Source organism: Nilaparvata lugens, chromosome X, assembly GCF_014356525.2.
Source record: "Nilaparvata lugens isolate BPH chromosome X, ASM1435652v1, whole genome shotgun sequence".
NCBI lineage: Eukaryota > Metazoa > Arthropoda > Insecta > Hemiptera > Delphacidae > Nilaparvata > Nilaparvata lugens.
In genome coordinates this window covers 8,280,648-8,294,950 of record NC_052518.1, presented here as the reverse complement: position 1 = coordinate 8,294,950, position 14,303 = coordinate 8,280,648, and the positions used below count along the sequence as shown (strand labels likewise).

Sequence of the window (14,303 nt, the reverse complement as noted above, 5' to 3'; positions counted from 1 at the left end):
TTCAGGAAGTCCATTGGATACATTATCATACATATTTGAATGATATTTATAATAATTTCAGGATAGGTCTATTGCAATGCAAACATTCAGCCCCCTAACCCATCCTTTTTCATTTGAAACATAATTTAATAAATAGGTAGCCTTCAAGATTATGACGTGAGATTCGACAAATTTATTTATTTCATTCATTACTGAACAGCTCAACTTCCCACTTGTTTCATTCTCTCACAAAAATTGTGAAAAAAATAATTGTCAAAATTATAGGTACATGCACTTGATGAACTGAGATCGTGAAGAATTGAGACATTGAGACCCTCTTATAATGACATGTTGATAATAGAATATCGATAATCGATGTTTGGGGATATCGATATCAAGTTGCCGATGTATCGAAATAGGCCGCCTATCAGTGTTGCGATTATATCGATTTTTGGGTGTATGGGTGAACACGGTTTATGCGGTCTCCCACATATCAGTATCGGTTTCAGAGTCAGAGACCGGTACAAGAGAAAATACAATTCCCATGAGATCTAATGGGATTATTCTGATGAGTATTACATCATTTTTATTGGAAGTAAACCTAATTTAACTTGAGTTTTCTATTTATAGCATGAAAACATTGTTATTTTCCTCACACTACTCAGTGGCATAGGCTACTTTCAGGTTACAACCCCCCCCCATGAGCCCGAAAAAGAGGCCTAAAAATCCAAGATAACCCCCCACGCTCATTAAATCAAATTCCACTGGTGAAGTCATAGTGGGGCCCTAAATTTTTGGAAAACCCCCAAACTCGCACGGCCGGGCTGAGTGGGAGTAGTATCCCATTAGAACAGATAGAAATGAATTTTCACTGACTCTGATAATGTGGGAGTCCGGTAGGCTACAGTGAAAATATAATATTTATAAATTAATGATTTTTAGAATTAGTTTCCTTTCTGTGATACCCTGGAAGATTATTCCCTGAGAGCATATTTTCAACTTTAGAATATAAGAAAGTCAAGAAAAAAATTTGTTATAGCCGAAATTTAGAATAAGTTTTATTATTGGAGCCAAACCAATTACTATAGATACCGTTACAATACAAAACACTTTCAAATTATGTAATTCTTCAAATTACAATTTGAATTATAATTATTTTATAATTTAGCCAAACTTTGTCATACGGTACCATCATAGCCACTTACCCCAATACCTATGATGGTAGGGTGAGGAAAATAATAATGTTTCATTCTGTTGTAAGTAATAAATCAAAAACTAAAGTAAAATTAGGGAGACCTATAAAAACGATGTAACACTCATAATACAAAGGTGCCGTATTTGTATACCGGTAATTCAAAGGCGTAAAAATGGGAAAGTAAAATAAAACTAGGATTGACTCAGTTCTTGTTGCATTTTATTCTGTGGAAAAAGCATGTGTTTGTAATGTATGATAAAATAATCAAATTGAATAGGTGAACATGAGTGGAGGAACCAATCCCAAAGCTGCTGACAACGGGCCTTCTGGATCTTTAAGTTTTTCAATAATCTTCTTTGTCATGAGAATGGAATCCCTCCTCTCAGCATCTCCTCTTTTTAGCATCCGTATCAAAACAATCCTCAGTTGGTTCCTTGAAGAATATGTTGAACTTATTGCCAATGTTTTCAAGAGCTCCTCTGAATACCCCTGTACAAAGAATATAAAATAATTATTAATTGTCGTTAGCACTCAGTGCAATAGAAATACGGTACTCAATTTTATTAAAATATAGAATTCACTTTTTGTGTAGTTGAGAAGTTCATATTGAATGAAAAAGACTAAGAGTTTTTTGACAATTTCTTAGTCTTTTTCATTCAAAATATAGATTCTAATTTGAACACTTTAAGACGAAGGAATTATCTTTTTAATAATATTGCTATTACAAAATAACTGTATTGTATAGCTATGTGTAGCCTAATAATATTGCTTGTTCAAAAAAAAAGTTGAATTTCAAAGTTTTACGATTATCACTGGCATCATGCAATAAAATATGAGTTACAATTTCTTCAGCACTTCAACTTTTTTCATAAACATATGTAACTCTATGTCATTCACTAGCTCTGTGAAGATCACATAGTGTGCAAGCAATAATGTTAATCTTTTTTTCTATAGGGCTAATCTCAAATATAAATAAAAATTAGAAATCCAAGTACCCTTTTAAATTGTTCAATCACGACATATTTCGGCTATATAATTCCACTATCAAGTGATTGGAAAATAAATAAAATTACACTAAATAAATACTACTGCAAGCTTCTTAGTTTTGATCATATATGTTTGTCCATTCTCATGATTTATTCATATATATTGATTGAACAATTTTAAAAGGGTACTTAAATTTCAAATTTATATTTACAATAGTGTTATGTATGCTTTTAGTGGTTTTAATTACATGATAAAATTTATTCCAATAATAAATAGATAGTAAAAATAAATATTCAGCTGAACACTGATAAATAAATGTTGTACACTGTGCACATGTTTAATGTTATGTATATATGTGTTAGCGGTACGATATATTGTTAGTATATGCAATGCTATGTTTTATCTTCACATGACGTTTGTTTATAACATTTGTAATGTTCGATGACAAGAATGAAGAGTATTATTGATTAAACATAAAAATATCAATAATTTCCTTTTATATAAGGATCTGAGTTTATTATTATTATTTTTTTCAATACGGTATTTATAATAAATGAATTACAAATTTGTGCCTCTCAACAAGATCACTCAAACCAGATATTATTGCACTATGAAGTGTATACTGTTATGTAACTGTTTACGTTGTTTAGAATATGGTATTTTCTCTGCTATTATTGTGTTCATGTAGAAAATAACATTTACAAAGTTTCTATCATTGCAATACAAGATAAAGTACAGGAAACATCTTTATTTTGCATTAGAATTATTTTTCTGAGTTGTTAATACTGCATATAATATGTGGCATAGTAAGCATATACACTTGCCTGAACTTTTGATAATCCTTGACGTTTCGCATCAGCCGTTAAAATATCTCTCAATCTTTCCAAAGCTAGAATTGGTGCTAGGAGGTCTGAATTTTCTTCTTCCTGTAATTGGAGTAGTTTTTGTCTTAATAGATATTAAATTTATCCTGATTTATAGGCTACTCTATCAATAATTACTCATATATCGGATTGAAATTTACACAAAAATACACAATTAAACATTATTATACGTGTATAATCAAGCAGGTGTAGCCTGTGCTACACAATAGGTGAAAATTACAAATTACAAAACAACATTCGTATTCTTCATTGAAGTTGAAAATCTATAGCAAAAAATATCTACAAAAAGGTGAATGAATGAAACAAAAATATTGTCTATTACAGAAATATTGTGCAAGAAATTTGTTAAATATATTATTGTGTGGCATGATTGATTAGGTATTATTATAATGATGAATAATATTGTGAGGTCAATGTTAATGGAATATAATTAATTTTAAATAATAATAAAAAAGCTAATTATTATTCCTATGAAAACTTCTGCACACAGAAAAATATATTGGCTATAGCCAATATATTTCCTCTGTTGTGTGTCGTCTGTTTAATATAATTAATTTTAAAAAATGCTATTTATTATTCCTAACCTTCTGACACTAGAAATATATTGGCAATAGCCAATCTACTCTGTTGTGTGCCGTATTTTTAGAGTTAATAGAAACGACAATTTGGAAGAAAATTTAGATAAAGATCGACACATCTACAAAATACCTTAGTCAATACTTAATCCATGCAGGCAGGCAAACAGACTAGAGTCAAAAAACTACAGTGAATAATTTTTGTCATGCCTGATTGAATGTTGTTTCTGTTGTCAATATTTGCTATGTGTAGAAGTTTCCAGAAGTATAATTAGTATTTGTATTTAGTTTTAATAGCATGATAATCCTCAAGTCAGCTTGATTGTACATTATAATTTCTACTTGTAAGGAATAGAAGTATTGATTCTATTATAATAGTCTACTATAGTTGTTCAATTTGATATTTTTTAGTAATAAATGTTTCATAACAGTGGCGGCACTAAGAATTTGGGGCCCCCAGCGAGAATTTTTGTGGGGCCCCTTTATGCAGTATTTTTTTACACCTTTTTTACATTTCTACCTATCGTACACCTATATGAAAAGCAACATAAATATGGAGTATAGTTTTTTATTGAAAAAGTGTAGTGTAGTTTACGGCACCACATCATAGAATTTAAGCATTTTGTGTTCAATTTCATAATAATAGGAATTGTCTCTTCCTATGTATTTAATTTTTTTCAAATCATACCACCACCACCAATGAAAACTTTAAAAAATATGTAGAAGCAATTTCACCCGTTTTCCAGACACTACAAAGAGTGAACTGTGGAAGTGTTCTGGTAGTTAACAGTTCTCTCCACCTTCACAATTTCTCAACATGTTTATGATTTTTCTTCTATTGGTCATGAGTTCCTGAATATGTTACACAAATTTATCCTAAATAATTTAACTCATCTATCTAACATCTAACAAAGTTTATTCATTCAGTTTGCCCAAGCATAATCTTCTATTTTTTACAGCTAAGAACGTTTCAACTACTTATTTCGTTTATATTAATATTTTTAGTTTCATCATGTTCAATGCTTGATAAAGCCAAGCTACTCAACCGAACTTGATTCATGGTATTCCTCAAATATGACTTGATCAATTTAAGTTTGGAAAAACTTCTCTCGGCTGTAGCTGTTGTGATGGGTAGAGTCAAATAAAGCTGCAATGCTGTACTTAAGTCAAGAAGGCAACTCATAAGGCAGCTTTTATTTTCAACCAGTAAATTCATCATTTCTGAAATACTTTTCTTCTTCACAATGTCTTTAGCCATCATAGTTTTAAAATATATTACTTGGTCAGGCAATTCAATAAAAAGATCACCAGGATACACATTTACCAGAGCCTTACTTTTCTCCACTATAGTTTCATTTGTCAATTTAACAACCTATATTCTGAAGCATCAGAAATGGAAACCTTTCATCAATGCAACGCAATCCTTCGAATCTATTCTTTAACTGACCTATAACAGTATCTGTTAACTGTCAACAGTGCTGCATTGAAAACTTCCATTGAAACTTGATTCACATAAAAACATTTATATTAAAACTCTTCATTATTTTTCCTCACTCGTTAAGGGCCCTTTCGGGGTCCCCATCGGCCGGGGCCCCCCGCACCGCGGGGTCCGCGGGGCCCTTATCGCCGCCACCGTTTCATAAATATAAACAAATTGTTTATTCGAATTGATTGTAATTGATTGCATTTGTGTTGAATAGTTGAAATTTGTTGTATAGTTGTGTTGTACATTATAATTTTTACTTGTTAGGAATAGAAATATTGATACTATTAATACTATTATTGTTCAATTTATTATTTTTTAGTAATAAATGTTTTATTTATTTAATAAACAAATTGTTTATTTGAATTGATTGTAATTTATTGCATTTATGTTGTATAGTTGAAATGTTTGTACCTGGTGGTTTCTGTTGCCAATATTTGCTATGTGTAGAAGTTTCCAGAAGTATAATAAATTAGTATTTTTATTTAGTTTTAATACCATGATAATCCTCAATTCATTCAGTTTGATTGTATATTATAATGTTTACTAGTTAGGAATAGAAGTATTGATACTATTAATACTATTATTGTTCAATTTCTTCTTTTGTCTCCATCCTACTTTGATATCTCCAACTGTTGATATTAATTTCTTGTGAATAATTAATTAAAATGATTAATATCAATCTTGCACTTTTACAACAGAGTACCTAGAAACTCCTTTTAGGCTAAGGATGTGGCTCAGTGCCATGAAACGCGTCCGTCAAACAAGAAAAACGTGAGTACTGTTGTAAAGGTGCAAGATAAATATTAATTATTTACAAGATATCATTTTTCAGTAAGGAATGCTGTTTATTTGAATTGATTGTAATTTATTGCATTTATGTGGTATAGTTGGAATGTTTGTACTTTGTGGAAATAAAATTTGAATTTGGAATTGTTAATGAACTATTATTCTTACAGCTCACCTCTTTGTTTGACATAGGATTGGATTCCCGCTCATTACTCGAGTCAACCATTTCTTCCACCTGCTCCACGTCTTCTTCATCCTCTAATTTCTCTTCTTCTTCCTCTATCTCGTCCTCTTCTTCTTCTTCTTCTCCAGAGTCGAGAGCTAGATGCTCAACAACAGTTTGATTGACAGTGGAATTTGAAATGAGATCAACGATAGTCAGATTAACAGTGGAACTGGGATTGAGATCGGAAATCGGAGTAGAATTTGAATTGAGATCTGGAATCGGTGTGGTGACGTTGATCTGCCCATCGAGTTCGTCGATGAGTTGCCCGGGGGCCGCTTCCGGGGGGCCGGAGTAGGAGGACGTCGGACACTCGTCGGATGCCGGATGGCCGTCGGATGTCGGACGACATGTGGCCGGAAGAGGTGTGGTGATGAGTTCGGTTGTAGTGCTAGTTGCACTACGGATGTCATTCAGACGTTCTGTCTGCACGTGAAGCATTTGCACGGCTGGAGGCAGATACGAGTCTGTGTATTTGGGCTTGTTGCTTGGCCAGACACTGCAACACACCTACAAAATAGCCGAAATAATATGAATTATAATATTCAATTCTATATGTTTCATCTCTTGAATTTATTTATGCTTCACGAAATGCTATATCTTTCATCGAGTTTTGTCACTATAAAATGACGACTTGCAGATAATATTAATTGTGAAAAATATAAAATATTTGAATAATGAATAATGAATGGATAATGAATTTATTGCCAAATACAAGAAATATTTTTACAAACAAAATAATCATTGAATTACAATAGTTTTTGGCGTGACTGGAAAAAGAAGCCTTTTACTTACTGACTGTAGATGGGAATAAATTGTAAGTTGCATTCGTTCAAATGCCAATTAATAAATAATTATTATTAATCGAAAATCCAAATTAAATGCTGTAATTCACCCCGAAGACTTCTGCTACTGCATAATTTTTGAATAGTAGCGCTCATCGAATTTCCATCTAGCTGTTTACCCTGTTGTCAATATTTTGCAGTAGCAGAAGTCTTCGGGGTGAATTACAGCATTCAATTTGGATTTTCGTTTAATAATAATTATTCACTGACTGTAGTTGGATTCATTCCAAGTTAACTCATATAATCATGTTTATAACACTCGAGGAACGAATAACATTTCAGTTGAGAGACATAGGCTGAGTGTATGTTAGAAAGCACCTACTTACAGGAGATAAAGATTTTTTGCTAAACTTCCGGCTGATTGTTGAGGAAAAACAATTCAAAACAAAACTATACTCTTTTCTCAGTAAGAAGGCTTTCTATGATGCTGACGAATTCTTGTTAGAGTGAGAAAAATTATTATCATTCATTATTATTTTCTTATTATCATTATTATCATCATTATTATTATTATTATCTTAGAGTTTTATTTTATGACTGATATTTTCTGTTATTATAATAATTTATCTGTGACGTTTTTCAACTGTATTACATTGTTTTGCTATACTTCTGTTGAAATAAATTATCATAGCATACTTTCATACATGATTGGAGCATTAGTCATGCATGAAAGCATGCTCATGTTTCATAATAGTACTGCAACTATACTGCAATAATACTGCTGCAACGGTTGTAGCTGAAATGCGTGAAATAGTTAAATTATATATAGGTACAGAGAATTTAATGATATATTATTAGGCTTATTATAATAAGCTTTAGTTTTTTCATCAATAGTAGTTAAGTAGTTAGAAGTTAATAAGGTTAAAAAGAGCAAAAATAGAAGGCAAACTTGTTTATTCCAAAAATGTCATATATTATGGCTCGAATATCACAAAAACTATAAAACATATGGAAAAAGTTGTCAAATGGATGTTACAGGAAATTTTGTAAGCTTTACTTTGTACTGAATAGACATGTCTTTAGACGCATAGTCTCCGAGATATATGCGAAAACCCCAAAAAATTGTACCTTCAAACCACCCCCATCATCTTAGCACAGAGAGTAAGGGTGGGGAATTTTTATATGTTTACCTCCTTACTATCTACCATAAAAAGAACTGTGAGGTCGAAAATTGTCTTCCAAAAATTTCCCTCTTTAAGCCTTCGTTGACTGTATGAAGATTGTTTAAGATGAGAACAGATGGTAATTTCATCATCTGAGAATAGATGATATATTGAGAACAATAAGATTAGAACAGTACACATAACTTTGGTATTAAACACTGTGTATCTTTTTAAATATTAAAAAACACTTACTTTCCATCATGAAATAAGGAATGATTTCTCATGGCTGATGATGCATTCCTCATTTCATCATAAAAAGTACCATAAGTGTTTTTTTATTAATATTTACAAATATACAGTTTCAATACTACAACAGAGTTATTATATAGTGTTCATGGAACACAAAATTAATTACAATACTGATGCATTTATAATATAAAACCCATAAAAGAATGGTGGAAATTTAATAAGGTATAATAAGGTTCTAATTTAGTTTATCCCATGAAACCTTCCCATTTCAACACAATATTCCTAAAATTCATTCTTATAGTCTAAATTATAAGAAAAAACATAGCCTATTAAGTTAGGAACAGATCAGATCGAATTTCAAAATTTTCTGTCCTATAGAAGTAAGTTATAATTGATTATATAATATTGTATATATTTAATACATAATTAAACTCAGTAGAAATGAACAAATAACTATCAATTATGATTATCAATGATTCATTAGATCTCAGAAATATTAGATCAATAATTTACTCATATTTCTTCTTACCTGATATGATAGCAAGAGAATGAAAAGCGACTCCAGTAGAAGTGATTTCATTTCAGTTAGGATTGATTCTGAAAATGACGCAATCAACGTTTTTTATTCACATGTCACCACTGTGATACAATAATATTTAAGTTACAATTAACTTGACAACTGAGAGGTTTGAATAATGAAACATAAGAACAGAAAGGTTTTAAATACGGTGTAGGGGTGTTACCTTTATCAAAATATTTGAAGAGGAATGAGATGCTAACGTTCCATGAGAGAACATTTTTCATATTGATTGTCATCAAAACTATTCTCAGAGACTAACCATTAATTTTTATTTCACTATGAAAAACTTCAGTTCCTCCATTGATGACCCTAGTAGTTCTGAGATTATGAGAGCAGTAAAAATGATATGTCTAGCCTGCATACACTATTCACAAATTGATATTAAACTAGTTCACACAGCTTCATTCTCTTCAGCTTCCTGGTAAGATCTTTATTATGTAGAAGTTGGCTTGTCTCAGGGTTGACATGATGATGGAGGTTCGACTTATACCCAATGGTGGCGATAAAGGCCCCGCGGGGGGGGGGGGGGCGGCCGATGGGGGCCCCGAAGAGGCCCTTAACGAGTGAGGAAAAATATTGAAGAGTTTTATTAAGCATTGAACATGATGAAACTAAAAATATTAATATAAACGAAATAGTTGAAAAGTTCTTAGCTGCAAAAAAGAGAAGATTATGCTTGGGCAAACTGAAAGAATAAACTTTGTTAGATGTTAGATAGATGAGTCTAGTTATTTAGGATAAATTTGTGTAACATATTCAGGAACTCATGACCAATAGAAGAAAAATCATAAACATGTTGAAAAATTGTGAAGGTGGAGAGAACTGTTAACTACCAGAACACTTCCACAGTTCACTCTTTGTAGTGTCTGAAAAACGGGTGAAATTGCTTCTACATATTTTTTAAAGTTTTCATTGGTGGTGGTGGTATGATTTGAAAAAAATTAAATACATAGGAAGAGACAATTCCTATTATTATGAAATTGAACACAAAATGCTTAAATTCTATGATGTGATGCCGTAAACTACACTACACTTTTTCAATAAAAAACCATACTCCATATTTATGTTGGTTTTCATATAGGTGTACGATAGGTAGAAAAATGTGTAAAAAATACTGTATAAAGGAGCCCTACACAAATTGTCTGGGGGGCCCAAATCCTTAGCGCCGCCACTGCTCATACCGCATGGCAAATCGACTCATCTCACTGGGCACAAATAGAATAATGCATAGATCTCTATGCAAGTCACTGTTTCTAATGCACCAGGAAGCGTTGACTATATTTTTAATACTTCATTTTGAAATCTCTGTATAATATTTCAATTTCAATTTATTAAAAACACACAAGAAAAGACAAAACAAAATTACAAAGAATTATGAAACAAATAAAACACAATAAAATGTTACAATAATATAAAAAACCATGGGCTTTGTGGTTGGGTGTGTTGGAGAAGAGAAAATAGAGAGGAAGATACCTAGCCAACTATGGTTTCCCATGTAATAGGCAGGCAAAGAAGAGAAGAGAAGTAATGAGGGAAAAAGGTAAGGGAGAAATGGGGGGAAGGAAGAAAACAGAGGAATAGGTACTCAAAATAAAGGTAAGCGAGTCCACTGAAAAATGAAAAAACTAATGATAAAACAATGCTGGAGCAGAAATCTCGAGTCATATATCTAAATGGAAGAAGAAATTACTGTATGTCCAGTTTTTTATATCCAGTTTAATTTTTTCGCTGATCTTATTGTCCATGAGAAAGTGATTTGGAATGAGGTTTATTATTTTAGTACCTATGTAAATTAACTGCCTCCTTATACATTCAATATTAGTGTTATAGGTTACATATTTGTTAGCAGTGGCCCTTAGATTATAATAATCAAGTGTAGAGTTTATTGTGAGAGGAAAATCGGATCTATATTTTATCAAGTACTCAATTACGGTTGTTATGTATAATTGACGTATAGTCATGACCTCAAAATCACTAAAAACCATATCCGTTGGATAGAGCCTGGTACATTGATGTTACATTCACAGGTACATCCCCATGGCTGGATCCCATACACCAAAATTGGTTAGCCTATATGCATCAGCCAAAACCAGTGTTGTTACATTGATTAGGGCGGTACATTTAGTAAGTTAAAAAAAATCACGCAATCTGGCAACGCAGATATCTGGTAGGTTGTATTGTATGCTCAAGTGTCATAGTGTTTTATTAAAACTACAACAGGCAAAGAGTATATTTCTGATACTTGCCTTAAAAACAGGATACAGCACATATAATTCTGAGACAGATGACTTGGAACTGCGGGATCAACTGAAAAGTCATTAGCAGCCAATTAAAGTATCAGGAGCCAATTAAACATGATATACTTTATTCAATCTAGTCATTAGTGGGACAAAAATATTTCTAGCAGTAACTCGACCACTGACAAGGAAAACCTTCTGATTGCATCTTAATACTGTTTGCCAAAATGTTTTGGTACCTATATTTGCTATAAATAGGCTATAAGAGCGTTTGTTTATTATAAAGCATTGTAGTATTATTATGCACTATAATTTATTTGAAAATATAAATATTTGAGGGCACCAGGAACTAAATCCCATTATTACCCTCATAACACACATTGAGCATGCAATTTGAAAAACAATAAATGAAAATGAAAATAAAATAACTACCTAATATACTATCGAGTTTTAGGAAAAAACTGAAAACAAGATACAAACAAAATAGTAGAAAACCTTGAAAATATGAAACTTATAGTAGCAGATAAAATAAAAAGTATGTAACTAATACGGTAACTAAGAATTATGGAGGGTGATTTTTTTATTCCAAATAACAGTATAAAATATTCTATACGGTACTCTCTAAAATACAGAGTTTATAGAAGAGTTTTTTCAACCAGACACCAATTTATTAATCACTTAATGAATTGATCACTTTTTTCTTGCTGTATGGGAGTGAATTCATTACTAAATTAATGAATTAAGAATTTTTTTCTCTTGAAGTGAAAGCTGGCCAATGAAATCATCTCATGAAAACAACATAAGTACAGTGGAAATGGAGTGTCATGCAAAAACTGTTGGATAGACAAGATGGGATAGAGTAAGGAATTCCAGAATAATTAAGGCAGTGGGCATGAGAGATGTCAGTGAAAGGATAGAAATGAGGCAGTTGGGCTGGTATGGACATGTACAGCGAATGGGGGATGATCGCAAAGCAAAACATTATGTTAATGTGAGAGTGCAAGAGGAAGGATAGCAGTGGGACGTGCAAGGTATCCATATTTTTATTTATTTATTAATAGGTACAATTATTACGAATCATATGAATATGATCAGGAAAGGACAACAGGCATAGCCCAAAACTATTCTGTTCCCAAATTTTGATAATATATAATAACATGTTCATAAAAATAAGTTATGTTCTTACTGTAGGAGGTTAAAGTTTAATTTCTGTCCAAAAATATATGAGCTGAAAATTTTGAATTTAGAATGATTAAAACAGCAAATTATAGTCAAATATTGCACCTAATATCACCGTACATTGAATAAATAAAGTTATTCCACAAAATTTTGAACCTAAAAATACAGACAACTTTCACCGCACATTAAATAAATAAATAATCCATATGAGGATCGGATTAAGGATGTAGGACGGAGAAGAGGAAAGACTGTTCCAGAGATGAAGATAATGTTGATGGATAGGGAATCATGGAAGAAATGGACTGAGGCTACCCCGACGCTTTAAATGCACACTGGGGAGAGGCAAAGAAAAAGAATCACTTATTTTGTCAATCTACTGAAACACACTAAAAGTTATCAAGTTTTTTCATTTATTGTTTAAAAAATAAAAAAGAATAAAGAGCAAATCTTTCAATAAATTAATGTTTTTTCCAATCATAATAAACTCATCAATCATTGCAGTGGCGAATATAGAGTATATTTTTGGGGGGTCAAGGTTAATAAATAAAAATAATAATATCGAGTGACCTGGCTGGCTCAGGTCTGGTGTCAGAGTTTTCAGGTCGCAACTGATCAATTTCAGGGCCTCTGACATGACCTAACGACTACTTTTTAGGCAGCCGGGACCGACGGCTTAACGTGTCCATCCGAAACACGGGAGTGGCCTGAGATAAATATCTTGCCCGGGCCGGGATTTGAACCCGGGCCTCTGAATCACAAAGCCAGCATCTGATCCACTCGGCTACGGCCACTCCTCAATAATTGTTTATTGTTTATGAAGGGACAGATTCAAGGATCCAAAGGTTCAAAGAACTCCACACGTCACTTGAAGCTTATTGTGTTCCCAAGTACCTAGTATGTTAGTTAGGCAAACCAATACATGTGTCCTTTAAAAAACCAGGAGTTTCTCCCTATACTAACATCCCATTCATCACCTGGTTGCTTGCCGCAATCCAGTGTTATATGCCTGGCAGTCTCTTCAGACTGATTAGTCCTCGTGACCTACGTGAGTTCCTCCACTCCTGGCCTTCTTTGTAGGTCCTTCCGCTGAGGAAGGGGTGGCCAAGTTGCCTCTATGGCACCCGGTCACCCTTGACTCAGCCTCTTGACCCACATTCGTGCCTGGAGTTTCACCCATCTCTAGCCTCTTGGGTTTTTTCTTATTGCCCCTCCGAAACTTTGCAGGGTCGAAAGCTTCACCTCTCCCAAGAAGTTTTGCCTAAATGGCCGCCCTTCTTTGGGCAGTGGCGAGGTTTGGTCTCTTCACCCACAAACTCGTGACCTACGTGAGTTCCACTCCTGGTCTTTTTGTAGGTCCTTCCACTGAGAGAGAGGACACCAAACTTGACTCAGCCTCTTGACCCACATTTGTGCCTGGAGTTTCACCCATCTCTGGTCTCTTTGGTTTTTCTTTTTGCCCCTCCGAAACTCTGCAGGGTCAAAAGCTTCACCTCTCCCAAGAAGTTCTGCCTGAATGGCCGCCCTTCTTTGAGCAGTGGTGAGTTTTGGCCTCTCCACCCACAAACTCATGACCTACGTGAGTTTCACTCCTGGCCTTTTTGTGGGTCCTTCCGCTGATGGAGGGGTCGCCAAATTGCCTCTAGGGCACCCGGTCACCCTCGACTCAGCCTCTTGACCTACATTAAGATCTTTCTTTACTTTCTGGTCTCTTGGGTTTTTCTTTTCGCCCCTCCGAAACTGCCCTGATGGGGCAGATCCCGTGGGTTTGAAGGCAAGGCAACTTCTGGAGTTACCTTGGGTCCCTTTTAGTTTCACTGCCATTATAACGTGGACCTCAATATAGTGAACAGAGCTAACCTTAAAATGTCAATACTCTACTCTACTCTGACTCTACTCTACTGGCTCGAGACGGCTTTCATTAGCATAGTAGTGGTAGAGTAGAGTGAGAACGAGAACAAACAGAGGGTAGCCGTCTAGTTGTCACCACGACTACTC

At 33.5% G+C, this 14,303-nt stretch overlaps 1 protein-coding gene across 3 annotated transcripts; it reads right to left on the bottom strand.

The window, feature by feature from the left end:
• Positions 1–1,371: 1,371 nt before the first annotated feature.
• Positions 1,372–11,277, bottom strand: LOC111064504 (proline-, glutamic acid- and leucine-rich protein 1). Of its 3 annotated transcripts, none has more exons than XM_022352246.2 (5): positions 11,139–11,277; positions 8,842–8,909; positions 6,068–6,625; positions 2,986–3,087; positions 1,372–1,663 (listed from the first exon to the last, which is right to left on the bottom strand). In XM_022352246.2, exons 2-5 carry the CDS (start codon positions 8,890–8,892, stop codon positions 1,439–1,441), a joined length of 936 nt encoding a protein of 311 aa, XP_022207938.2. In that variant the 5' UTR covers positions 8,893–8,909; positions 11,139–11,277; the 3' UTR covers positions 1,372–1,438. The 3 variants fall into 3 exon arrangements, with proteins under 3 accessions (XP_022207938.2, XP_039298277.1, XP_039298276.1); XM_039442343.1 differs by lacking the exon at positions 11,139–11,277 and adding an exon at positions 10,857–11,136; XM_039442342.1 differs by lacking the exon at positions 11,139–11,277 and adding an exon at positions 9,056–9,319.
• Positions 11,278–14,303: the final 3,026 nt, after the last annotated feature.

Bases quoted from the DNA above. Each gene is read 5' to 3' on its own strand.
- LOC111064504 (XM_039442342.1), bottom strand. From the start codon at position 9,128: ATGACAATCAATATGAAAAATGTTCTCTCATGGAACGTTAGCATCTCA. The intron at 3,088-6,067 runs GTGAGCTGTAAG...CTCCAATTACAG, and splicing joins ATCCTATGTCAAACAAAGAG to GAAGAAGAAAATTCAGACCT. The intron at 1,664-2,985 runs GCAAGTGTATAT...TTCTTTGTACAG, and splicing joins AAGGATTATCAAAAGTTCAG to GGGTATTCAGAGGAGCTCTT.